This window comes from Heteronotia binoei, chromosome 11 (assembly GCF_032191835.1).
Source record: "Heteronotia binoei isolate CCM8104 ecotype False Entrance Well chromosome 11, APGP_CSIRO_Hbin_v1, whole genome shotgun sequence".
Taxonomy (NCBI): domain Eukaryota; kingdom Metazoa; phylum Chordata; class Lepidosauria; order Squamata; family Gekkonidae; genus Heteronotia; species Heteronotia binoei.
Window position 1 is genome coordinate 8981732 of NC_083233.1, and position 27999 is coordinate 9009730.

General features: G+C 45.4%; 1 protein-coding gene across 8 annotated transcripts in view; it reads right to left on the reverse strand.

Annotated features, from left to right (window-relative positions):
* Nucleotides 1–242: 242 nt before the first annotated feature.
* Nucleotides 243–27999, reverse strand: part of ARHGEF9 (Cdc42 guanine nucleotide exchange factor 9) — a 497418-nt gene continuing 469661 nt past the window's right edge. For 7 of the 8 annotated variants that reach the window (XM_060249022.1, XM_060249025.1, XM_060249026.1 and 4 more), the window contains 3 exons: nucleotides 17911–18154; nucleotides 17348–17416; nucleotides 3658–3948 (listed from right to left, as the gene is read on the reverse strand). In XM_060249022.1, coding sequence (XP_060105005.1) covers nucleotides 3767–3948; nucleotides 17348–17416; nucleotides 17911–18154 — 495 coding nt within the window. In that variant the 3' untranslated portion in view covers nucleotides 3658–3766. Of the gene's footprint in view, nucleotides 458–3657; nucleotides 3949–17347; nucleotides 17417–17910; nucleotides 18155–27999 lie in introns of those variants that run through there. The other variant, XM_060249023.1, reaches the window with a different exon arrangement.

A 27999-nucleotide genomic window follows, 5' to 3' on the forward strand; every position in this document is an offset into this window, starting at 1 on the left:
CTCCAACGTCCCCCTCCCCCAATCCAATCCAATCCAAGCTTTCAAGCATAAGAGACAGCTCAGCCCAACACCTCCCTCCCGTCAAGGACATCGGCAGGTAGTAAAGCAGGAACCCGTTGCTGGCTCTTCGTTGCAGTAACGCTTCATTCCGTGTAGCACCTTGGCAACGTATTGGAAGGAGGAGAGTTCTTGAATGCCACTAGCAGGGGCAAATGTGCCCCCTCGGTCGGGAGCATCTGCTTGGCTTTGGCACTGAGTCGCAAAGCTCTTCCCTCGGGGCTTTTTCCACTTAAGAAAGGATCTGGGAGTTGAACAAATGGCCTTGTCAGACCAATGGAGTCTTGAGTTATGATGCAAATAATGGCGTGACGAAGTTGTTGTCTTTTTTTTTTTTCCTAGCGCTGAATATTTAGGAAGCATCTTCTCATAAAAATAATGGATGTTTCATTTTCGCTCTCTGAGGCACAAAACAGTAAATGAACAGGCTTAACTAATGTGCTTGTTACTTCCACCCCACCCCATCCCAAGCAATTAAAAAGGCAAAGGAATAAGTAAGAGTTTCAACAAGATGACAAGCTGCCCGTTATTTCCTGCTCTTGTCTCTGTCTCTCTTCTCTCTGTCTCTCCCCAGCCATTACTGTGGAAACAGCAAAGACACTGCCCAAAGCCTTTACAGAACAACATTTTAAAACATCTGTCCAGCTAAGTGAACCCAGGTAATAAAATGACTGCTTGAGCTGTACTAAAATCTGCTCTGGTGCCCATAAAAATGCAGCTATAGAAAACAGTATTTCAAAAAATATGCTCTTGGTGATACAAAATTTTGTTACTGGCTATTTCTGTTGCTGTTTCCCCTCGGCTCAAATGCTGCAACCGCCCAGGGCTGGTCGAAAGGCCACTCTGAAGTCCTGGGGATGCGAGGCAGAAGCTCCCAAGGATTTGCTGGTCAAACGCCCCTCATCCCCATGGAGGGGCCAAAGCTGCCCTTCCACAGGAATCCACCAACAGGACAGCCTATGGCAGAATGCTGCTCCCCCACGACAAATCATGGGGAGGAGACGGTTCACAACAACAGAGCAGGTTCCGGGTCAAGGGCAGTGCTTTGTGCTTTAGAGGGAAGATGGCCATCTGCTTATCTTGCCAGTCTATTTCTTCGCTGCACCCATGCAGAATAACTGAGCTTGCACACAAAGAGTTCCTCCAGCTTTAGCTCTAAGTGGGCAGAGCCAAGCTTAGGCCTTTGCTAGGTGGTGCCAACGTCTGCCTCCAACTGGGCTGCTCTGCACAGGGCAGGGAGCAGCGACAGGCATCGGCTGAGATCAGGACGCCGCATGGAATATGAAATGTCTGCCTGCACACATCAGGAAGAGCCCCCCTGAGATGACTAAAAAAGTCAGGGCCTTGTCATTCTAGAAATGTACCCATGGGGCAACATATGAAATGGGTGGAAGCCAATTAATCCTTCCTGTTGAAAGGCCGGGCTGACTCTCCCAAAGGGCAATGAGGAAATCTGACTGAAAATCAATGAAGAGCTACCACAGACTGCCAAGGAAAGTGGAGGCTTGAATAAATTCACTTTCTGCTTTCAAGCAGCTCAAACAGCAGTGGTCAGCCATTCACAGCCTCCTTCTTGAGTAAACCTGCCTGACAACTGCAAACTTCAGGCTGAAACACAACGTTGCAGGGATCGCACATAAGCCTTGGGAAGCAGTCGCTGTGCATCGCCTCCCTCTGCAATCTGCTAGTAATGCCTCACAAACCTATGCTATGATGTCATCACATTGCGCTGCCACAAAGAATGACATCACACATTTTTTTGTTTACCGACTATTACTGGGGGAGAGAAATGAGAAAGATGCAGAGCGATCTGCACTTCTAGCTTTAGTTTGGTGGGCAATTCAATGTCTTTGAAGTTTAAATGCCAGGTCTAGCATGAATCCAGGGTAAAAGATGGCTTTTTGACCACTACAGTTCTTTATGGGGAATGTGGAATAAAGGAGAGAGAGAACACCAGAGAGGGGGGAGTGTGTGTGTGTGAGTGTGTGTGTGTGTGTGTGTGTGTGAGAGAGAGAGAGAGAGAACACCTCACAAACCACTGACTGGGACAACCAAGCAATTCAGTTTGCATTTCTCTGACAAAAGCAAGGCCACTGCAACTGGTAAGGACCCTTTACTTTGCTCCTTCCACAGATCTCATCCCTCACTGGGCAAGCAGGTGGATCAAAAAAGACAACGATCCTTTAGCAAACAGTTTGTTGTTAATTGCTAATGCTGTGCTTGGAAGTTGAAGGACTTGGGGATTAAGCTGGGGACAGGTAAAACAAGGCAGACCACAAGGATTCCATGGTTTAGCTCCGCTGGGACCAAGGCCTCTCTAACCAATGGCACGCAAGAACCCTCACGTGCAACAAAAGGGGGTGGGTCTCTCTGACCAGACAGCTGCAAATTCCCTAGAGTCTAATAGCCAATTTGGTTCTGAGTCAGGATAGGGGCTGTGGGCTCATGGCCTGTTTTTGGCACCTCTTTTGAGTCTGCAGGTTGGGCAAACGTGGCCAATTGGGTGTTCTATGTGGCAAGTGCCCAAAGGGGAAGAAAAAAGGGAAAAATAACCCACAACAAACTACACAATCCAAATGGAATGACCTTCATGATACTAGGGATAAAAAGAAAACATTATGCTGAAAGCGCGCATCAGGAAGGGAAAAGGCATAATTAACAGAAACAGAACATCAGTAGAAGAGATCTAATTCTTTGCATAATACACAACTGGGCTCCCTTTAGCCATCCCACTCTCTCTGCACTCTTGAGGCACAGGCTGCCAGAACTCTCTGCTTTTCAACTTCCATTTCCGCAGGAAAAGGAATGGCATTGGCAGACCAGCAGGGCCTCATGCATGGTGTCCCCTCTAGCCAACATTTCAAAGCAACGGAAATACTGAGCAGCATATTACAGTGCAAGGACTCGGAACAGAAGAAAGTTGGGAAATAAAAATGCAGCTAGTTTTTTAAAAAACAGCAACAACAACAAAAAAACACACAGCAACCATGACATTCAACTTATGTGATGCAATTCCACCCCCAACACCACTCCCAGGATGCTATCTGAGCAAGAAAAGAATGAGTCCTTCCCTTTGTCTCTGTGGGGTTCAGGCAGCAACAGATCCTGGGGGTGGAGTGGGGGGTGGTATCCATGATGGGCTGTGGGAATGAGATGGAAAAAAAGGAGAGTCCTTCTTCTCCTGTCCCCACCCCCTTCTACGAGACAATAAATCTATAAAGGATTTTTTTTTTTTTTTTAAAGGAATTTACAGCAGTATGGTCTTGGTTGGAACATGTTAAAGGCGTGATGCACAACAAACAACAAATCATCCTGGGAGACAATTCAGACACAAACACAAAGTAAAATAAAGAATAACGGCCACGACAATGGTTCCAATGGTGCCAAAATAAAGCTGGGTACGTGATTCAGAAGTCATCGGTGCTTCCTGGAATAGAGTGGCAGAGCCTGTGTCCCAAAAACAACAACAACAAAAACGTTTTTGGTCCTTCAGTATATACATATATATGTGTATGTATATGTATCTCAACTTACACATATATATGTGTGTATATGTATACAAACACGCACGCATATATATGTATACATGATTTTTTTAAAAAAGATTGCAACAGTGCTTCTCCAAAAAAGGTCCATCTATAAATATAATTTTTTTTTAAATTTTCAATTTTTTATTTATTTTTTAAAATTCTCCATCTCACGCTATATATTATTTTTTGAATGGCGTTAACCTGCTGAAGTTTTGCCAGAATGGCGACTGGCTGCGTTTGGGTTCGGTGAATTCGTAGACCTGGGGTTGGGCTATGCCATCTGTCACCATGTATTGTCCCTGATTCAGTGGGTCCTGGGGTGGTGGGTAAGCTGGAGGAACAGACCGAGAGTAGCCAACACCTGTAGCCATGGCGGAAAAAAAGGGAAAGGGTAGGGTGGAATCACAAAAGAAGATGCTTATCAGAATGTAACAGGCACGTCCACAAATCTTATGAAGAAGAAGATAGACGATATTGGATTTATATCCCGCCCTCCACTCTGAAGAGTCTCAGAGCGGCTCACAATCTCCTTTCCCTTCCTCCCCCACAACAGACACCCTGTGAGGTAGATGAAGATATTGGATTTATATCCCGCCCTCCACTCCAAAGAGTCTCAGAGCGGCTCACAATCTCCTTTACCTTCCTCCCCCACAACAGACACCCTGTGAGGTAGATGAAGATATAGGATTTATATCCCACCCTCCACTCCGAAGAGTCTCAGAGCAGCTCACAATCTCCTTTCCCTTCCTCCCCCACAACAGACACCCTGTGAGGTAGATGAAGATATAGGATTTATATCCCACCCTCCACTCCGAAGAGTCTCAGAGCGGCTCACAATCTCCTTTCCCTTCCTCCCCCACAACAGACACCCTGTGAGGTAGAAGAAGATATTGGATTTATATTCCGCCCTCCACTCCAAAGAGTCTCAGAGCGGCTCACAATCTCCTTTACCTTCCTCCCCCACAACAGACACCCTGCGAGGTAGATGAAGATATTGGATTTATATCCTGCCCTCCACTCTGAAGAGTCTCAGAGCAGCTTACAATCTCCTTTCCCTTCCTCCCCCACAAAAGACACCCTGTGAGGTAAGAACATAAGAACATAAGAGAAGCCATGTTGGATCAGGCCAACGGCCCATCAAGTCCAACACTCTGTGTCACACAGTGGCAAAAAAATGTTATATACACACATACACCGTGGCTAATAGCCACTGATGGACCTGTGCTGCATATTTTTATCTAAACCCTTCTTGAAGGTGGCTATACTTGTGGCCGCCACCACCTCCTGTGGCAGTGAATTCCACATGTTAATCACCCTTTGGGTGAAGAAGTACTTCCTTTTATCCGTTTTAACCTGTCTGCTCAGCAATTTCATCGAATGCCCACGAGTTCTTGTATTGTGAGAAAGGGAGAAAAGAACTTCTTTCTCTACTTTCGCCATCCCATGCATTATCTTGTAAACCTCTATCATGTCACCCCGCAGTCGACGTTTCTCCAAGCTAAAGAGTCCCAAGCGTTTCAACCTTTCTTCATAGGGAAAGTGCTCCAGCCCTTTAATCATTCTAGTTGCCCTTCTCTGGACTTTCTGCAATGCTATAATATCCTTTTTGAGGTGCGGCGACCAGAACTGCACACAGTACTCCAAATGAGACCGCACCATCGATTTATACAGGGGCATTATGATACTGGCTGATTTGTTTTCAATTCCCTTCCTAATAATTCCCAGCATGGCGTTGGCCTTTTTTATTGCAAACGCACACTGTCTTGACATTTTCAGTAAGTTATCTACCACGACCCCAAGATCTCTCTCTTGGTCAGTCTCTGCCAGTTCACACCCCATCAACTTGTATTTGTAGCTGGGATTCTTGGCCCCAATGTGCATTACTTTGCACTTGGCCACATTGAACCGCATCTGCCACGTTGACGCCCACTCACCCAGCCTCAACAGATCCCTTTGGAGTTCCTCACAATCCTCTCTGGTTCTCACCACCCTGAACAATTTAGTGTCATCCGCAAATTTGGCCACTTCACTGCTCACTCCCAACTCTAAATCATTTATGAACAAGTTAAAGAGCATGGGACCCAGTACCGAGCCCTGCAGCACCCCACTGCTTACCGTCCTCCACTGTGGACTGCCCATTTATACTCACTCTCTGCTTCCTATTACTCAGCCAGTTTTTGATCCACAAGAGGACCTGTCCTTTTACTCCATGACTCTCAAGTTTTCTAAGGAGCCTTTGATGAGGAACTTTATCAAAAGCTTTCTGGAAGTCAAGGTAAACAACATCTATTGGGTCTCCTTTGTTCACATGTTCACCCCCTCAAAGAAATGTAACAGGTTAGTGAGGCAAGATCTTCCCTTGCAGAACCCATGCTGAGTCTTCCTCAATAACCCGTGTTCATCAATGTGCCTACTCATTCTGTCCTTGATAATGGTTTCTACCAACTTTCCTGGTATTGAAGTCAGACTGACTGGCCTGTAATTTCCCGGGTCTCCTCTGGAACCTTTTTTAAAAATGGGGGTGACATTTGCTACCTTCCAGTCCTCAGGAACGGAGGCAGATTTCAATGAAAGATTACAGATTTTTGTTAGAAGATCCACAAGTTCAACTTTGAGTTCTTTCAGAACTCTCGGATGTATGCCATCCGGACCCGGTGACTTATTAGTTTTTAATTTGTCTATCAGTTGTAGGACCTCCTCTTTTGTCACCTCAATCTGACTCAGGTCTTTCAACACCCCTTCCAAAATTAGTGGTTCTGGGGCGGGCAAAAAGTTCTCATCTTCCACAGTGAAGACAGAGGCAAAAAATTCATTTAGCTTCTCAGCCATTTCCCTATCCTCCTTCAGTAATCCTTTTACCCCATGGTCATCCAAGGGCCCCACTGCCTCCCTGGCTGGTTTCCTACTTCTAATATATTTGAAGAAAATTTTATTGTTGGTCTTTATGTTTTTTGCAATATGCTCCTCATAGTCCCTTTTTGCCTGCCTGATCACAGTCTTGCATTTGATTTGCCACAGCCTGTGTTCCCTTTTACTAATCTCACTTGGACTGGTTTTCCACCGCTTAAAGGAGTCCTTCTTACCTTTTACAGCTTCCATTACTTTGTTTGTTAACCACGCAGGCCTTTTCTTATGCCTGTTTGTGCCTTTCCTAACTTGTGGTATGTAGTTTATCTGAGCTTCTAGGATTATAGTTTTAAATAGCCTCCAAGCTTCCCCAAGGGTTTTGATCGTATGTACCTTTCCTTTCAGTTTCCTCCTCACATGCCTCCTCATCTCAGTGTATTTACCCCTTTTAAAGTTAAATGTGGTTGTGGCAGTCTTTTTGGACAACTCCCTATTTATACAAACGGTGAAATCAATAACATTATGGTCACTGCTCCCAAGTGGCGCAATCACTTTTACATCTCTCACCAAATCTTGGGCATTACTTAGGACCAAATCCAGGATCGCCCCACCCCTGGTAGGTTCTGAGACCATCTGCTCCATAGCACAGTCATTGAGAGCATCAAGAAACTCAATCTCTTTCTCTCGACCAGAACACATATTGACCCAATCAATCTGCGGGTAGTTAAAATCACCTATTAGGACACAGTTTTTACGTTTAGCTGCTATCTTTAAGCCTTCCATCATATTATAATCGTCCTCTCTCTTTTGATTTGGTGGGCGATAACAAACTCCCATAGTTAAAAGGTAGATGAAGATATTGGATTTATATCCCGCCCTCCACTCCAAAGAGTCTCAGAGCGGCTCACAATCTCCTTTCCCTTCCTCCCCCACAACAGACACCCTGTGAGGTAGATGAAGATATTGGATTTATATCCCGCCCTCCACTCCAAAGAGTCTCAGAGCGGCTCACAATCTCCTTTACCTTCCTCCCCCACAACAGACACCCTGTGAGGTAGATGAAGATATTGGATTTATATCCCGCCCTCCACTCCGAAGAGTCTCAGAGCGGCTCACAATCTCCTTTCCCTTCCTCCCCCACAACAGACACCCTGTGAGGTAGATGAAGATATTGGATTTATATCCCGCCCTCCACTCCAAAGAGTCTCAGAGCGGCTCACAATCTCCTTTACCTTCCTCCCCCACAACAGACACCCTGTGAGGTAGATGAAGATATAGGATTTATATCCCACCCTCCACTCCGAAGAGTCTCAGAGCAGCTCACAATCTCCTTTCCCTTCCTCCCCCACAACAGACACCCTGTGAGGTAGAAGAAGATATTGGATTTATATCCCGCCCTCCACTCCAAAGAGTCTCAGAGCAGCTCACAATCTCCTTTACCTTCCTCCCCCACAACAGACACCCTGCGAGGTAGATGAAGATACTGGATTTATATCCTGCCCTCCACTCTGAAGAGTCTCAGAGCAGCTCACAATCTCCTTTCCCTTTCTCCCCCACAACAGACACCCTGTGAGGTAGATGAAGATATTGGATTTATATCCCGCCCTCCACTCCGAAGAGTCTCAGAGCGGCTCACAATCTCCTTTCCCTTCCTCCCCCACAACAGACACCCTGTGAGGTAGATGAAGATATTGGATTTATATCCCGCCCTCCACTCCAAAGAGTCTCAGAGCGGCTCACAATCTCCTTTACCTTCCTCCCCCACAACAGACACCCTGCGAGGTAGATGAAGATATTGGATTTATATCCCGCCCTCCACTCTGAAGAGTCTCAGAGCAGCTCACAATCTCCTTTCCCTTCCTCCCCCACAACAGACACCCTTTGAGGTGGGTGGGGCTGGAGAGGGCTCTCCCAGCAGCTGCCCTTTCAAGGACAATCTCTGCCAGGACTATGGCTAACCCAAGGCCATTCCAGCAGGTGCAAGTGGAGGAGTGGGGAATCAAACCTGGTTCTCCCAGATAAGAGTCCACACACTTAACCACTACACCAAACTGGCTCTCTTATCTGTCTGTCTACCCATCCATGCCATTTCCCGACATTCCATAGCCTTATCACATCATCACATCACCCCCCCCCCCGAGTTATGGCAATAAATTTGGGTTTGGTTTTAACTGGCTCCCATTGGGTAATACAATTGAAATCATGGGTGAAAGAGTATAGAAGGGTATAGGAGGATAAGTTGAGAATTTAAACAATAAAGATGGCAGAAAGAAGCCAAGGCCAATCAGCACTGAAAAAAAGTAACAGAAAAAAATAATGTAGTTATAATTCACTGCCCAAAGCAACCTGCATTTGGAGAGATAGTTCTTTGGATCTGTTCTATTTAACCAGGATCTTGTATGTCAAAAACGTTTGTTCTCAGTGGTCACTCCTTACGACAACTATAAGCAGATGCTCTCATATTCAAAGGCAACACAGATTTGAATCATAGATGCTATGGTTGCTCTCCTCATCACATCCTGCTGATGAATGTCATAGGCTTATCTGGTTTGCAAGCCAATGGAGACCAACAGTGTGCTTGGCTACTACAGCTGAGTGAGAAAAAGCAAGTGTGCTGAATATAGACTATCTCAAGGTTCTATCCATGGCAACCCCCATTTCAAAATCAATCAGGGAGGAAGTGCTGGGGAAGCCTTTTGTGCCTGAAACCCTGGAGAGTAGACGAGACGGAGCTCTTGAGATTCAATGACCTGACTCAAATTATAGTGACTTGATATATTCAATTTATCTTTGATCATATTGGATCCAGCCCAGCTGTCTTTGGGACGGAATGTATGGATCTGTGGGTCCATGCTCCTGTTACATCTGAATTAGAATTACAGTGCAGTGCGCTGTACATGGGGCTGCCTTTGAGAATGCTTTGGAAACTTGAAATGGTACAGAACGCTGCAGCCAGGATGCTGACTGGAGTGGGTTGTAGGAGCCACATCACTCCACTCTTGGCCCATCCACACCGGCTTCCAATTTGTTCCAGGGCACAATTCAAGGTGCTGGTCATGACCTACACAGCACTATTGGGATGGGATCTACATACTTGAAAGACCACCTACTCCCTTGTGAACTTGTCCGACCCATGGGTCATCTTCAGAGGCCCTGATCTGGGTGCCCCTCATGCCTTCTGACATTAGGCAGGTGGCAACCAAGGAGACAGCCTTCTCACTCAGAGCACCAAATCTCTAGAACTTCCTCCTTGGAGAGATTCATTTGTCCACTCTGTTGCTGTCTTCCACCTTATTTGTTTCCTGGAGGGCTATGTGTGTGTGGGGAGTTTAATATAAGTTAGGAACAAAATACGTATTTAATTATTTGATTTATATCCTGTTTTTTAACCACAATGTCCTCAAAGCAGCTTACATTTCAAGAGGACAATATTTGCATCTTCTTCTGCCTCCCAATATATCCACTGCCTTGCCATTCTACTTTGCCTTGGTAGTAGGGTTGCCAAGTCCAATTCAAGAAATATCTGGGGACTTTGGGGGTGGAGCCAGGAGACTTTGGAGGTGGAGCCAGGAGATATTAGGGGTGGAGCCAAGATCAAGGCTGTGATAAGCATAATTGAACTCCAAAGGGCGTTCTGGCCATCACATTGAAAGGGACGGCACACCTTTTCAATGCCTTCCTTCCATAGGAAATAATGAAGTATAGGGGCACCTTTTTGGGGGCTCATAGAATTGGACCCCCTGGTCCAATCTTTTTGAAACTTGGGGGGTATTTTGGGGAGAGGCACTAGATGCTATACTGAAAATTTGGTGCCTCTACCCCAAAAGACAGCCCCCCCAGAACCCCAGATACCCACGGATCAATTCTCCATGATTTTCTATGGGAATAAATCTCCATAGGGAATAACAGAGTTCCCAGCAGACATTTCCCTCCCCTCCCTCCGCTTTCTGATGACCCTGAAGCGGGGGGAGGGCCTTCAAACCGGGGGATCCCCTGCCCCCACCTGGGGATTGGCAACCCTACTTGGTAGCGTACGTGCTAGCCCTTTCTGGTTTGAATTCTTCTTTGCTTCTTCATATTCCCAGTTATGTTTGATAAATGCTACTCAAGACCTATAAGGACAGAGGAGTTGAGTAAGTAAGAATGAAAAGACGCTAATCCAGGGGTGACAAATGTCCTGTGGGCCAGAACCAGCCTGCCCAGGGCTTCAATCAGGCCCGCTAGGCTCTTTTCTCCCCCTTCCCCCTCCCCCTCCGGTAGTCACCCTTTGAAGCTCCAAGGCTGCTGAAGTTCCCTGCTTTTTCTGCCTTGTCTGGCGGCAGCAGGAAACAAGGCTGCAAAGAAAATGCAGAGTGGATTTTCCATTAAGATCCCTGTGCCCAGATAGATAGGGCCCAGAGACCTTAGTGGAAAATCCATTCCATTCCACGTTTTCCTTGAAACTTTGTCTGTGTTGTTTCAGTATTCCTATAGCCAGTTGAAGCTCATGTTTCCTGGAGTTGTGTCCTTGCAAATAAAGGGTTGATGCTTTGAGCCAGCTTGTCTCTGCTCAGTGGACCTGAGAACTGGTGTATTCTAACTTGGGAATTCACAGCCAAAGGGGGATAATATGCTGCAGAGCCATTACCAATCTAAGTAGACCCGCGGGGGAGGGGGGAAGAAGCTTGCAATACCATTTCATTGTTTTCCCAGACTCAGAACATTTTATATTTTTAGTTTCTGCTGTGATCCTTGTACTTTTTCTTGATGTTTTATTTTTTAAATTGCATTGCCAAATCCCACTATTCCCCCACCTTTCCATTTTAAACAAAATATTGCAAGAGTTTTAAGCATGTTTGAATTTTAAGTTCAAGGACAACCTCTGCCAGAGCTATGGCTGACCCAAGGCCATTCCAGCAGGTGCAAGTGGAGGAGTGGGGAATCAAACCCGGTTCTCCCAGATAAGAGTCCGCACACTTAACCACTACACCAAACCAACAGGGGTGGCCAAACTTGCTTAACACAAGAGCCACACAGAATAAATGTCAGATGTTTGAGAGCCACAAGACAGGAGGGGAGTGAGTGAGGAAAAATGGAAAGAAAGGTGGAAAGAAAGCAAATAGATGACGGAAGGGAGGAGGGAGGGAGAGGTGGAAATAAAGCTGCTTTAAATGCATTCTCCAAGCTGCTGGGTGGCTTGGACAAGTGATTTGAAGAGAAAGATGCCTTCTCCAAGCTGGCTGATGGGGCAATAGGGGCTTCAAGAGGCTCACAATATGTATGAAAGAGCCACATGTGGCTTCCAATTGGCCAGTTTGGCCTATAACATCACAACCATAAGGTCATCTATAAAGATGAAACATTTCAGGCCCCAAATCTACTTGGCTCTGGTTAGAATGCCTCTATTTGGCTTACATTCAGTAAACAAAAATACAATATAGTAAGCTTATGTGTTTTGTATAACTCTCTCAAGGAAAAGCCAAATGTTGATGGCGGAGAGGGAAAGTGAAAATGTATTATAAGGATACTATAAAAGCCTCTATGCCTTTGGTATGCAGCTGCATCCAGGGACCTCGATATACGTTCAGCTCTAGCAATTCGGTATCCATATAATAAATGCTCCCTTTCCCACTGTGCCATTGGCCTTTGGCCTTGCTCCCCTTCCTCTCAGTGGCCGGTCCAGCCCTCTGGTTTCCGTGCAGATCTGTCTCAACCTTTTCCCCCAGTAGTCGAAAGCAGTTTAACTTTCTGGTTAGCAATGAAGGAAAAAAAAAATCAGTACAGAGGACTTAAGGCGGGTTAAATGTTAAGGAGAGCATTACGGATACCATGGACTACCAAAACTGCAAACATATAGTTTCTAGATCAAATCAAGCCTGAACTCTCCCTGGAAACTAAAATGACTAAATGGAGGCTGGTCATGAGAAGACAAGGACGAGCTGAAGGCAGCAGGAAATGAAGAAGACACAACAGGGCCTTCATTAAAAATAAGTGAGAGCTGGACCGACTCCACCCAGGAAGCCATGAGGGCCCCCAGTTGGCAAGGCCTGAGCAAGCCTGGGGCGGGGGTGGGGGGGTGGGAGGTCATTAATTCAAAGGGTTGCCCTACGTCACAAATGACTTGATGGCATCTCTCTCTCTCTCACACACACACGGTGTCATGGGTACTGGGGACCCTGCAGAAGAAGCTGAGCCTGCAGAAGAAACTGTGCCCCTGCCATCTGCACCAGTGCCCCTGCCTCCTGCTGGAGAAGATCCAAGCCCCCCTGCCTCGCCCTCTCGGGTGGCTCGTGTGCGTGACCGCCTTCGTCAGGACCTCAGGGGTCAGAGGAGGGTGGCACGCTCACGAGCAAGACGCTCCCTGAGCCCTGAGTTTTGAAAGGATTCTGGCCCTTCTAGGAGTGAGGATGCTTGAGTCTCAGCAGGACCCTGGCTGCCTCTCTGAGCCAGCAATTAGTCCAAATAGGCAACAGACAGCAGAGGGCTCTATAGCTGTGGGCTTTGGGAGGAGGCTTTGTGGAAGCAACTAGTCACTTACCTGACGTCCTAGCATCCACTTCGGCTCTTGACTTTGGCTTCTGGACCCCCTGACTTTGGCTTTGACTTCTGGACCCCCTGACTTTGGCTTCTGAACCTCTGACCTGCAATACCTGGACTGTGATTCGGTTTTGGCGCCTTGGACCCTCTTTGCTCACCAGCTACAGACCTTGGACTGCCCCTGGACTTTGCCTGACCTGGCCCCAGGCCGTGACACACGGCATGTCTGAGATCTGCCTGCCAAGCATTCAATAGATAAAGCACGTGCTTTCTAGGGAAGGGCTAATTAGAATTGGTTTAAAAAAAAAAAAAAACTTAAATTACAAATTTGAAACTTCCCAGTGTGGTTTGTTTTGTACCCCCGCTCTGTTGTACTAATGAATGTTATGATGTGATTCAGTTTTAGAAATGAAACAGTTCCGTCGAAAAACAGACATGGAAAACGTTCCACACCTGCCCCCCCCCCCTTGCTGCTTTCAGAGTCCTCTTCATTAGACAACTGTAAATGAGAGAGGAGGGTCTCATTGCTGAAGGCTGATGCCAAGGCAAAGATATTAGACTTTAACAGGCCACAGGGCTAAAGAAAGAGGTTAACTGTTACTTGCACATTATCGTCAAAACAACAGGGCATCGCACCATTTGATTCCTTCAAGGCAGGAGGCTCCGGATGCCTTTTTATCAAAGGAATTCTCGGTATTATAAGACAAGCTCATTCTGCAAATGGACAGGACTGCCAGGGCAACTGGGAAAGCAGAAACTCATTAATTTTATCGGTGATGGAGCCTGGACCGTCGTTTTATTTCTGAGGGGCCACAGAGAGATGCAGAAGGAGAAAGCAAGGAGGGCTGTGTTTGCCCGGATGAGCATCTGAAGTCACTTAATTGGAACAGTTCACAAAGCATCTGAGGATGCCTGGAATTTCATTAGGAATGTTTCATGAGTGATCGTCAATACCAATGGTGTCAAACATGCGGCCCGTGGGCCGGATCAGGCCTGCAGAGGGCTCCAGTCAGGCTCTCCAGCAACTGGCTGTCATCTGCTTCATTTCCCCTTGCCTGCTTTTGTCAGTAGTCATTTTGTGTTTCTCCCCAGATAAGCCAGAGCAGCAAAGCAGCCTTTCCCTCTCCCCCTCCCTTTTCCCAAAGGGAGGAGGAGGGAGGAGCAGCCTCACCCAATAAGGGAGCTTGGCTCTATAGCTCTACTGGGTGATTAGTTTGCCAGGCTCAATTAATCACTCTGCAGAGCTACTGAGACAAGCCTCTCTTCCTTCTAATGAATGGTTGAGGCTCCTCCCCCTCCTTGTGCCCCAGGGAAGGAAAGAAAGAGCCAGAGCTTCCTTTGCCAGTCCCCACCATCCGGAGAGCTACAAAGAGTGCTTTTTAAGACTAGCAACATTTTAGTGAAGGTATGAGCTTTTTGCCTTGCTACAGAGAGAGAGAGATATTTGTTGGACTCATTATGGGTGTAACTGGGTTCCCCTCCTCTTTTTCACTATACTCATGCCCTCCAGTCTTGTGCAACAGGAAAGCATGTAAACTATTTAGAAGAGAAATATCAGCATTAGGCTAAGCATTCCACCCCAGGTTTACCCAACAACTTTTCCTTAATTTTCCTTTCACATTTTCCTTTGATTGGGGGTCTTGAATTTAGACTTCCTAGATAACAGGCTGACACTGACCACTGTACATGGCTGTCTCTCTGTTCTTGTAGTTGTTTTTTGGGGGGAAGTTGTATTTTTTTTTTGAGTTGTAGTCATTTTCTTGGGGAAAATTATACTTTTGTAGACAAGCACAAAGCCCTCAGTCTGTGCCATGGTGCCTTCACATGCTCTTGACTAGTACGTGAAGCAACTTCTGTATAAAAGCTCACAATGCCCAGCTGCTTCATGTTCCTCTGGGTCCTAGGCTCAAAGCAGTGACCATGAGATGTCTGTAATGAATGTCAGTGAATCAAAAGTAGGTTTGCAACTGACAGATGTGCACACCTGAACAGCATATTCAAGCCTGGTACAGCACAGACATTGCCTGCAGTTTTTGATGCAATAATTCATAGCAAGAGGTGACATTTATCAGAGACTGTAAAACAAAATATTGCAAGCCTGCTAATATTTTAAACATGTTTTATTTTAAGTAAAAAAAAATCTTTAATTGTGTGTCTGTGCCCTTTATAAAGTTTACATGTCCGCTACCTGGTATTACATTTTATGATATTCATGGCCCGGCCCGACAAGGTCTCTTTTATGTCAAATCCGGCCCTCATAACAAATGAGTTTGACACCCCTGATCAAGACTCTGGTCACAAGCCACAAGGAAAGGGTCCCCAAGTATATGAGCTAAAAACGGGTTTTTGTGTGTGTGTGTGCAGGCCTCTCACTAGGGAAGGGAGGGAAGGTGTCTGATCTTGGAAACTAAGCAGGGTTGGTACTTGGAGGGGAGGCCATCAAGGAAGAACCTGCAGAGGAAGGCCAGGGCCAACCACCTCCATTCATTTCTTGCCTTGAAAGCCCCTTGCTGGAGTTACTGTAAGTTGGTTGTGACTTTTTTGCTCTGACGTGGGTGATCCAGGGTAGCCCAATCTCATCAGATCTCAGAAGCTAAGCAGTGCTGGTCCTGGAGAGCAATCAGTACCAAGGGAGTCCAAGGATCACTACCAAGGGAGTCCAGGGATGCTTTGCACAGGCAGGCAATGACAAACCACCTCCAAACATCTCTTGCCCTCACCTGAATGGCCCAGTCTAGCCCAATCTCATCGGACCTCAGAAGCTAAGCAGGGTTGGCCCTGGTGAGTAACTGGATGAGAGATTGCCAAAGAAGTCCAGGGTTGTTACGCAGAGGCAGACAACCGTCAACCACCTTTGTTAGCCCCTTGCCTACAGGGCTACAATAATTCCATTGCAACTTGATGGCACTTTCCACCCCCCACCCCCCAGTGGCAGCTCCCTGAGAACTGAACTTGGAATACATCAAGATGACTTATCCTGAGGTCCATCTCGAGCCTGGTATGGTTTTCTCCAGTGATTCTCAAAACAAGCTCCCTGAAAGAAGCTGAAGGGGCCAGGGGCTTGAAAAACTAAGCCATTGTTTTGAGACCTGCTTTCCTCAGAGTAACCCCATGCAGCACTGATCCCCTCCCCTGGCCAACATATGGGAGGCAGCAGAGATCCCCTGGGATTCCCTGCTGCCGTACACCACAAATGAGATGGATTCTTGTCCATGAAGCCTGGTCCTGTCCCTGAGCGAGAGAGCAAAAAGGGAGAGTGGGACCTCAAGCTGTCAAACTGGAGAGGCTGAGTACTGAACCTGGAACCTTCAGTATGCAAACCTGGCACTCGACAATCTCTACTTCAGTGTCCCTTTTCATCTTTTCTGTGTTAAGGCTAGTAGTTGCTGTATTCTACATATGAGGGGTCCCCAACCCTTTTGAGCCTGAAATTCCTACATGGGATGGTGGCTGCTACCACAAAATGGCTGCCAAGGGAAGCAGAACCAACAACAAAAAAGAAGGGGGAAACGGGGGTAATTAACCAACCTACCCACCTATCTATCTGCCTCAGTTGAAACCCTGGGCCGTACCTATTTTTTCATATTCTCGTACCATCTTTCTCTCCTCCTGGAAAGCTCTCAGCCACCACAGAGTTTTTTTGTCAGTTTCTTGGCAAAAAATAATATCTGTCGGTCTGTCTATTGTCTGTCCGTCCACTTCCCCCCCACACACACACACACTGGGAAAGAGGCATGAGAGATAATAATGGAAATAACATTAAACTGCATAGCCAATACAATCTCCAGTGCCCAGTTGGAGGCCCTACTGGGCAAGAATCCCAAGGGCCCCACCCAGTTTCTAAAAACAGCTGGTAGGCACCAGGAGAGGTATTGGCAGACACCACAGTGCCCGTTGGGGACTGTAGCTGTGAATCATCAGGAGAAGACTATCACCTTTGATTCTATGATTCAATCTTTTGTGTTATCAGCCAAGATGAAAACATAATACCTTCACACATGTTTCTGCCCTGTATGCATTTATTATTTAGGAATGGAAAGAGGACACTGGCTGCGTAGCACAATGATCTCATCTGATCTGATTCCAATCAGAGCTGCAAAATGTGCACATTTCAGCACAGCTGGATTGGCAGTTTGTAAAACGTGGTTTTACAATCCAGGTTTGTAACATGGTTTTACAATCCACGTTTGCAATCCAGGCTGAAGGGTGTCCCAAAATAGGAGCACAGGAACTTGGGTGGGTTTGGGCACATTTTGTCTGTTGGGTTGAATGCCCTCAACACCGAGGATTGTTTTGAACCAGCAATACATTCATTATACAAAGACACACACGCACCAAGGAAACAACGTCACGCCCTGCCTTCCCCCCCACCCAACAAAACATTCTCAGGCAGTTACCTTTTTGCTTACTGACTTTCCTTACTGTCATCGCGGCCTGTCGTTTCTGGTTTTCGGAAATTTCAAAGCCTGAGGACGGAAAAGGAAAAATCAACACACCAGAGAGTTCAATACTTGGCTTCTTGATACCCTGACCTTTTCAGCTCCCAGAATTCTTTGGGGAGGAGCTACATCCAGTAAAGTACAGTGAAACTAGAGGATAACTATCTCCCAATCACTGGCCAAACCCAGCACCAGAAGTTTACCCATCAGCCAGTGTGTCAAGCTGGCTTCCCTGGCTAAAGGTCCACCAGCAAATTCTTCAAAGGCTGCGCAAATTCTTTCTTTGTGTGGAACCCATTGTGTTCTGGCAGAAAAGAGCTCAAAGCAAGTCACTAGGAGAGACTTTGCTTTCTAGAACTCTGCTGCCATTCAGGTCTTTTGAAGGCACCACCTGACTACCATGCAATGTTAGAAAGAGAGAGATACACTGCTGACTTTTTGAGTCTGCATTTGTAAGGATCTGGCTGGCAGAAGTAGCACTGCAACAAACTTCCTGCCTCAGTTGAAACCCTGGGCCGTACCTATTTTTTCATCTTCTTGTACCATCTTCCTCTCCTCCTGGAAAGCTCTCAGCCACCGCAGTTTCTCCTCCAGCTTCTTGGCAAAAAATAAGTGCATTTCTTCCGTCTCCTTGTTGTGAAGTTTGAATGCATTCTTCATGCTGACATTGAAGTCATCATCCCGCCCATCTTCAATATCTAAGACCTCATATCGATCCATGTCGATGCGCCCTTTGTAGTACAGGATATCTCTTCTTATTAGATCCTAAAGGGAAAGAAAAGAAAGATTTAAACTGCAATTTACATCCACGGGAGCATTTGAAGTCTGGGATATGGGATGGCCATGAATGAAGGTGGGCAGCACTTTGGTTGTTGAATGGCTTGGAATCCAAGACTGTTAGGAAACAGACAGAACAGGAAACTCCTAAATTGTACTGGAGGCCCAATTGGTCTTTGCAAACCAAGGTGAACCAAATCTGATGTCAAATTAAAATGTTTTTCTTCACCTCCATGGTAATAACAGTAACCAGAAAAAAAGCCCACAGGAATAAAGCTCACAGAAAAAACCCCGTGGTCATAACTGCTCACAGGAAAAAAGTCCACGTGCAAAAATGCCCACATGAAAAATACTCACATGGAAATAAGCCCTTGCAGAAAAAAGCCCACGCGGAAAGAGGCCTACATGAAAAAATACCATTTAAAGCACCATAGATATTTATAATTGTGGATAATCATTCATCTCCATTTGTGAGAATGAACAGGTATTACCAGGCCTCATTTTGGGCAGGAGCTCACAGGAATGCAGCTCCGGAACATCTAAATTTTGTTGTGCTCCTTCTTTCTTACCCCTCCCCCCCAAAAAATACTTGCTTCTAGGCTCCATTGTTCAAACCCCCTGTGAGAATTTTTCAGAACTCTGTGATTTGACAAACATTCTAATATTTCCCCCCACAAAAAATGGGGAAATAACCCAAACCTATAAAGCAGACAGATGGAAATCTTCCTCATGCCACTGTGGCCGCAGAGGAGAAAGTAATTTTAAAAGTATGACAAGAGTCAGGTTTTATTATGACAATTATAACTCAAGAAGCATTTTAAGGTAGATGCTGAGCTGATATGATTTAGTACAACCTCCTGTGATGTCAGGGTGTGTGGGGCAGATGCAAAGGAGTTACACAAATGTGCTAAAGAGCTCTAGCACCTCTTTTTCTATGAAATGACCCCTGGGTATTACCTATACTTTATGTTGTTATTTTAGGGTTAAAATATGTCACATTCACAAGCAACAATTTGTGTTGTGACTTTGTCAAGTATAATTAAGTAACAATTTTGCTATGGTATTAGTATATTTGATGGACTGCAGAGGGACCTGGCTTGGCGCAAACTAACACCGGCTAATGCACAGGCAGGTCGCCTAGAGGTGAAAAAGAAGAAATATGAGGAACTACATGACATGGTTGCCACTTCTGTGCAGCAATATGAGCAGGTGGAAGTTAAACTTAATTGCTTAAGGAGACTGACTAATTTGCAATAGGCTTCCCAACCCTCCCGCCCTGGTGGGGGGCCCCAGGATTTCCACCCTCTTCCCCTGCTCCCCCCAAAAACAGAAGCGGGGGGAGGGGGAAACGCCCCCTCCCTGCCCACCGCAGCTACTCCTCCGAGATGGGCCCAGGCTGAGCCCATCTCGGAGGAGCAGCCAAGAGGCAGCAGCAGCGCAGGGGAGGGCGAGGCAGGCCAGGAGCATGGCGAGCCGCGAATCCGGGCCCTTCTAGGACCCGGACTCGCAGATCGCCACGCCCCTGGCCCGCCTCCACCCCCCCCCCCGGATTCCACCCTAGAGGTGGAGCGGGCGAGGCCGCCACGCCGCTGCCGCCTCTTCTCCGCTCGCCATGGCTGCTCCTCCGAGATGGGCTCGCCACGCTCCCCGGCGCCATTTCCCCCCCTCCCCCGAGCTCCACCCCAGTGTCTCCTGGCTCCACCCCCAAAGTCTCCTGGTCCACCCCCAAAGTCCCCAGATATTTCTGGGGTTGGACTTGGCAACCCTAATTTGCAATGAGAAATTATATCTGAGTTATTGCTGTTGTTAATGTTGTTCTTAAATAATTGTTACTTTTACTATTAGGGTTAGGTAATCTTTTGTCATGGTCACTGGGTGTACCAGTGTATTTGGTAAAATACAAGTAAAGGGAAATTGAGCTAGGAAATCAACTTATTTTAATGTTATGGTTTTAATTTTTAATAACAAAATAAGGAAATAATATTAATTATTTGAGAATTTAAAGCCATATAGTTGTTCAAAAGCTGTGAATACTAGACAGTACTTTAGAAATTACTTCATACCAATATTAAAAAGGTTGATAAATTGTAAATTAATAAATTTAAAGTATTTAATTTTATTTAAAATATTTCTATATAGAGTTTAATTTCTTCTTAATGTTTTTCCTTCTTAATAAAGTTCACTGATAACAAAATGGTCACTTTTATGTCCTGTATTTTCCCTTCCAAAGCTTTACACTCAAGAGTATTAAAGCCTTCTTCATACAGGCCAATTTTGTATAGTAATGAATTAATATACTAATAACATAGCAAAATTATTATTTTATTAAAATCACAACACAGATTGTTGCATGTCAATATGACATATTTTAATCCGAAAATAACACCATAAAATATAGGTAATACCTGTTCATTCTCATAAATGGAGATGAATATCCACAATAGCTACGGTGTTTTAAATGGTATTTTTGCACGTGGGCTTCTTTTCATTTGGACTTTTTCCCTGTGAGCATTTATGACTGTGGGTTTTTTCCCAGGAGCTTTTTACCTGTGGACTTTTTTCATGGAACTGTTAATAATAAATAATTATTATTATTGCATGGCAATGTGTGTAGTATAGCCAGGAGATCCTAAGATTGCATGGCAGCCAGAAGTTCTAGCTCTTCTAGCTTTATGCACCACTAGGTGGTGAGCTAGACATTTCAGAGGTGTGTTGCCTTTGCCTGCCTCTGCATCAAGCCCCTGGTATTCTTTTGTGTTTTAACAATTTATTAATAACATATGGTTACAATATTTAATTGTCTCTATTCTATACGAACCCATATGATATTTCAACCCCCCCTCCCTCCCGTATTTGACTTCCCTGAAGTTATAAATTTAAATTCAATTATAAAGGTACCGCTAACCAATCAAAGTTCAATATTTTTCTTCTCTCATTAATACTAAAAAATTGTCCAATGTCTTTTTACATTCCACTCTTTCTCCATATATCCTTTAAATTTCTTCCACTCCTTTTTGAATATGTCTAAATCATAGTCGCTTAAAGTTTTAGTTAATTTGTCCATCTCACTCCACGATAAAACTTTCACAATCCAATCCCATTTCTCTGGTATTTTTCTCTGTTTCCACAGCTGCGCATACAATGTCCTAGCAGCTGAGAGCAAGTACCAAATTAAAGTCCTGTCTTCCTTTGGAAATTTTTCTAATTGTAATCCAAGCAAGAAAGTCTCTGCAGTTTTCTTAAAGTCATAACCCAAAATTTTGAAGATTTCTTGTTGTATCATCTTCCAAAATTCTTTCGCTTTTTCACAAGTCCACCACACGTGAAAAAAGGAACCTTCGTGTTTTCTACATTTCCAACATCTATCCGACATCTTCTTACTCATCCTAGCCAGCTTTTTCGGAGTCATATACCACCTATACATCATCTTAAAACAGTTCTCTTTAATACTCTGACAAGTTGAGATCTTCATCGAGTTCTTCCAAAGGTGCTCCCACGTATCCATTTGTATTTCTCTATTCACATTGATTGCCCATTTGAGACTTTAAGCCCCTGGTATTCTTGGCCCATCCAAATACTAGCCGAGGCTTAGTTTCCAAGATCTGATGAGATGAGGCTAGCTTGGGCTGTCAAGGTCAGGGCTGCCTCCACGATGCCTAGTTATATGCGTCTCTCCTCCCTCTCAACTTTGCCCCTCAGTTCCTCCAACCCTCTTCCAATCTTGTTTTCCTTCAGCATCTTCTGCTTTTCCTTTCCTGGGATCTTCTAACACGGTCAGAGCAGCTCAACCAGCCACATAGGTCAGATTCGATGTCCTTCCAAGAGGCAGCAAAATGAGCCGCTCACTACCAGTCTTTATGGCCACATTAATCCCTACAAAATCTCTTAATTTTGGAGGCCCTGGAAGGTCACCTGAGAGACAGCAGTATTTCTGGCCTTGCAACCTCTCTTAAATGATGAAGCATGGCACCATCCAGCGTGTAGACATACCACTACATACATTTACATGCTTAATAATGTATATTGAAACCACCGCCTTCAGGGGAAGTTGTAAAATTTTAGGAGGAACAAATACTAGAGCAGGGCTCCCAAACATTTCTGAGCTTGTGGGCACCTCTGGAATTCTGACATGGGGTGGTGAATACAACCACAAAATGGCTGCCATGGGAAGTGGACACACACACACATGCACACACACACAGAGAGGAAGCTGAAGGAAAGGGTCAACAGTTATAATTTTTAAAAATACCCGTGGAAAGAGGACCAGAACCAACCCTGTGCTGGCAGATGCCCTCAAAACTATATTATTTTAATTTGTACAGCTAATAGGCCTGTCAGAAGTTCTACCTGGTAGCAGCCCCACCTGCTTTTTAAAAACTCTGGGTGAACATCAGGAAAGGTGCCCATGGGCAGCATGCTGGGGATCCCTGACTTACAGCAACTGGATGTTGTTGAGCTGGATTCAAGTCCAGCAGCACCTGAGACATCAAGAAGTTTTTCAGGGTATGAGCTTTCCAGAGTTATCAGAGAAGGAAGTTACCGTAAATCATGGGGTGAGCTTTCCTATCTCTTGAGCTACTGCCCCAGAGCCAGGAGCTGTGTGTGCTGTGGCTGCTCTTATTGGCTGCTGGCTTTCACCATGTTCCTATGGCCAGCGAGAGAAGAATGTATTCAGCCAGTCAATGGACTGGACCAAGGAAATGAGAAAAGTTAGAGGTAAACCACAGAGGCTGGGACTGCATCACTGTAGACAGCCAAGAAAGGCTAGAGGAAATTGAGAATGAGAGATGACTCGAACATATTTATAAACTTTTACTCCAATATATGATACAGAAACAGAACAATGTATGGTGCACTGGTCCCAGGAATTTGGACTAGAAATAACTTTTCAGCAATTGGAAATTTTGTGGATGAGAGCAATTAATGCACTGCATCTCAGGCGCTAATACAAAATTGGTATAAAATGTTCTTTTGTCGGGAGGTGGTGGGCTCTCCTTCCTTGGAGGTTTTTAAACAGAGGCTGGATGGCCATTTAACAGCAACGAGGATCCTGTGAATTTAGGGGGAGGTATTGGTGAGTTTCCTGCATTGTGCAGGGGCTTGGACTAGATGACCCTGGAGGTCCCTTCCAACTCTATGATTCTATATAACTCCTAAGGATATTAAGAAGTTACTTAGATCAGAGTTACTTAGGTGCCTGTTGGAAATGCAAAGAGATGGAAGGCTCTTTCTATCATGTGTGGTGGATTTGCAAAAAAAATAAGAACATTCTGGAAAGAAATTCATGAGAAGATGAAGAAAATTTTAAAAATCCAATTCGAAATGAAACTGGAAACAACGTTACTAGGAATTTTACCAGACATGATGGAATATACACTTCAAGAACTGTTCAGATGCATGCTGACTGCAGCCAGAATAGTGAGGGCAACAAAGTGGAAAGCTGAGGAATGTCTGAACAAAGAAAGTTGGAAAGACAGAATGGCAGAATATGGCCAAATTAACTACCTACCTAAGTGAAGACATCCACTCCACCTCCCACCTCAAGGGGAGCTGATCTCTGCCATCTGGAGAGCAGTTGTAATTCTGAGTGACCTCCAACCCTTACCTGGAGACTGGCAATAGTGGTTTCCCAGGAGGAAATAGTATCATACCTGTCTGAGGTACCACCCCTCTTCAGGCCCCACTCTCTCCAGGCCCCACCCTTTCCAGTAATTTCCTAACCTTGAGTTGGCAACCCTATCTCCTTCTCTTTATCTGCCCCTCTGACTTCAGCTTTCCATTGCCTTCCCCTTCCCTTTAGCCTCTAGAGATAGAAAAAAGACAGTCTTTCTTCACAGTGTGTGTGTGTGGGGGGGGGGGGACCAAAGCAGCTCACATCATTCTCTTCTCACAACCCTTGTGAGGTGGGAAGTCTGTGAATGGTCCGAAATCACCCAGTCAGCTTCCACAACAAGAACCTGGGTCTGGCAGACCCTGCTCTGAAGCCTTAAATCGTATGCCACAGTGGCTGTCATAGGGGGACTGCTGCTAAACAGGAGCAAGCAGCCAGTCATACAGTAGCTAACCCCCAGGTGGAGTCAGACAACAGATCTCTCTCCCCATCCTGGAGAAAATAACTGATTTGGAGGGTGGACTGTATGGCATTATATTCCCCTGAGGTCTCTCCCTTTCCTGTCCAAAGCAGCCTGGGTTGCCTAGCAACAGCCTCTGGCTAGCACTTCCCAGGTAGCAGCCATGTCTCCCAAGCAGTGCCTGGCATCCCTGGCTATTTCTGTGGCTTTTGGAGGCTGCATGTGCTGGGAGGCCTTTCATGAGGCCACAGTAGCTCTGCAGCCCTTTCTGAGGCCGGTGGGTTTTTTTCCCAAGTGGGCTTATTTCCATGTAGGCATTTTTCCATGTGGGCTTTTTTCCTGTGAGCATTTATGACTGTGGGTTTTTTTCTGCATTGTTAGTGTTTGTATGAGCTGCGTTGAAATTGTAACTGCAAAAGGGGGATCTCTATGTATACTTTATACTTTGTCATTTCATATTTCATATTTACTATTTACTCCTTTTTTGACCTGAGTTCGATCCCAGTGGAAGCTGGTTCCGGTAGCCGGCTTGAAGTTTGACTCAGCCTTCCATCCTTCCTTCTGAGGTCGGTCAAATGAGTACCCAGCTTGCTGGGGGGAAAGTGTAGATGATTGGGGAAGGCAATGGCAAACCACCCCGTAAAAAGTCTGCCGTGAAAACGTTGTGAAAGCAACATCACCCCAGAGTCGAAAACGACTGGTGCTTGCACAGGGGACTACCTTGACCTTTTTCTGTATTTCTTTGTCTTTTAAAATCAAATAAAAACCTTTGTAAAAGAGAATGAGAGATGACTGGGTAAAGATGGCTCCAAAGATCACAGGCAGCTTCCAAGGGAACAAAACGTGGCTCAATCCTGTCCTCTCTCCATGAACTTCATTCCTTTCTAGACTGCATGTTGTTGCCCATCCTATGGAGGATTCCAACTTACAGGTCTTCCAAGACCAGCTGCCTTAGCCACTTTGGGTAAGGAAGCAGCTGCTGGGCTCAGAAACCCCACACCGGGGCTTGCCTACCTGTCCTCATTAGATTGAAGGTGCAACTTTATAAGGACTGACACCTAAAATCCTTTGCAGTTTAAACTGCCCATTTCAAGATAAGAAAGCCAGGGCAGCATTTTTACAACAGGAGTCCTAAGTGAATTTGGGGCTGTACGGACTTCATCTTGCTCGACCATTTAAGCAACAAGGTGCTGATTTTCCTGGAAACTTTATTTCAAGGTTTTTGAAAGGGTCGTGGAGATAACCGTCATGCTGAAATAACAACCTTGGGTAAAATTTAAAAACAAAAGGTGCCAAATATCAACAAGAATTTGTGGCAAGCAGGACACTCTTTAGCCAAGGTTGATTTGCATGTGATGATTAATTCAAACACGTACCCACTGAGATGTCCTCGCTCAAGGGACAAGATTATTAAAAAGAAGCCTGTAATACAATCATGTGGGCAGCTGATTTACAAGAGAATCAGGTGAACCCCTGCAGTTGCCTTATACATCAAAGTCAGCACTGCCTGCTCTAACTAGCAGCAGGGTCTCTGGACTCTGAGGTGTGTCAAGAATGCTTCTTGCCATAATTGTTTTTCTTTTTCCCTTTTATCTTTGTTGTTCAAAGTAATCAACAATCCTCTCATTACTGCTTTATAGGTATCCCAGACCGTCTGGAAGTCAATATCTTCTTTATCATTCACTTGGAAAAATTCCTTAGTTTCTTTTCCTAGGAAAGTCACTGTTTCTTTGTTCTGTAGCAAATCTTCATTCAGTCTCCATCTTCTCAGTCTTTTGGACAATTTTGTAATCCACATTATTGGGTTATGGTCAGCACCAATTTTAGGCAAAATATCTATCTTCCTTGTTGTAAGGCCTAAGTTTCTAGTTCCCCACAGCATGTCAATTCTAGAAAAGGTCTTATGTCTTGCAGAAAAAAAAGTATAATCCCGCACTTCAGGATTAAACTTTCTCCATATGTCTTCCAAATTTTCCTGTTTGACTAGTTCAAAAAAAGACTTTGGCAATTTCCCTTCTTTCCCACTAGTGTGTCAAGAATGCTTCTTGCCATGAGCACATCCCTTTTGGTCCATCCGGATGTAGCTGTGATGATTTGCTTTGTCTAGTGGGCTTGCTTGCTAATCTACTGTGTGATGTCTGCGACCATAACTTTCCACCCTGGGAATGTGTGCTATGCCTAGGCGTTGAAGGTCAGATGCTTCTCCTGCCCAAAGAGTTTCGCTTTTGAGAATAACCTGCTTCAGCTAGAACTGATGACAAAGAGGGATGCTTTTATTGGTAGAAAAAAGGCACTTTGAGTTTAAGCTTCTAACGGTCTGGACACAAGGTTATATCTGGATGCCTGAGCCTCGGGGCTCAGTTTCGCCAAGACTCAGTCTTGGAACTGTAACGTCTTCATTTATAGATTAAACCTTATCTGATTACATCATAGAGGTGATCACTGATGGGGATTGTGCAGCACTTGACAAGGGGGAGGTCTTTCACATTCCCTATGACTTGATCCCTTTGAACTGGAGATGCTGAGACTATGGATGGGCACACACCAGACCACAGACCTAATTTTTCAATAGACTGGGGCCCAGTTCATGGTCCATGAACCCAGTCCATGCCATCCCACTGCCATGAACCTCCCTTGTCCCTCCCAGGAGATTTGTAAGGTCCATGTTGGTGGAGCTTGCAAAAGCCACTTAAAGGGAATGCATTCCTTTTATATGGCTTTCGCAAAGCCATGCAGCACACCTGTGAAGGCCAAATGGAGAGTTCACCCATTTCCAGGAGGTGAAGTCACTGCTCAGCCTCCACTTGCACACTACATGGTTTTGCATGTCCCATTAAGCACGGCCTATTAAGTATGGAGCAGAAGGAGGGGAGAAGAAGGGCTGAGGTGCCGGACGAATATGAGCAAATGTGTTGACTTTGAATCCACTGTGGACAGAGAGATTTGAGCAGGGCCTTTACAGAAAAAGGGACCCCATCCTTTTTCAAAGTGGCATACATGGGACTATCCCATTATTTTAAAAAGGAAAGAGAGATGGCGTCACATAGGGAATACAGCTGGAGTTCTTTCAGAGAGAAGAGAAACTTGTGCTGGCAGAGTGGATTAGAACTGGAAGAGCCGGACATGCTATCGTGGGAAATAAGAAAGATGGTTTGGGACCTTCCTCTGGAGCCCTTTAAAAAGAAAGCCAAAGAGTTTGTGCTGCACCTAGATGGGGATGGGAAACCAGAGTAAAAGTCATTAAGATGTCCAGAATATGGATCAAAGTTTAAATGAGGGATCAGAAAAGAAGCGGTGGGTATTCACCATACTACACAGGGACTTAAACCATCTTTTAGCAATAGAGTGAATATTGGGAGGAGGGAGGACGGCAAATAAGCAATTAGAGAAACAGCCCAAGTTGCACGCCTGGTTGAAAGGATGGGTATGTTGCCTATTGGTTATGGAGTACAAGAAAGCCTGCTGGGCGGGGTCTGAGCTTGAATCTAAGATGGTGATGAGGCACCCAAATGGAGCGGTCAGAAAAAGGCAGCTACAGATGCAGAGGGTGGAAAGGGAGAGATCTAGGAGAGAGAGAGAGAGAGGACTGCATTCATCAGCATATCAAGGGCAGAAGTCCCCCAAAAAGGATGCTGGAAAGCTGCCTTAAAAGGAATATGATTTCTGTGGCTTTAAGTTAAATTCACCACTTCTGGAAGCAAGTCTACCTCTACACTCCTGAAAGCTGCATTTCTCTGGCTAGTTTATGCCATTCTGCTACTT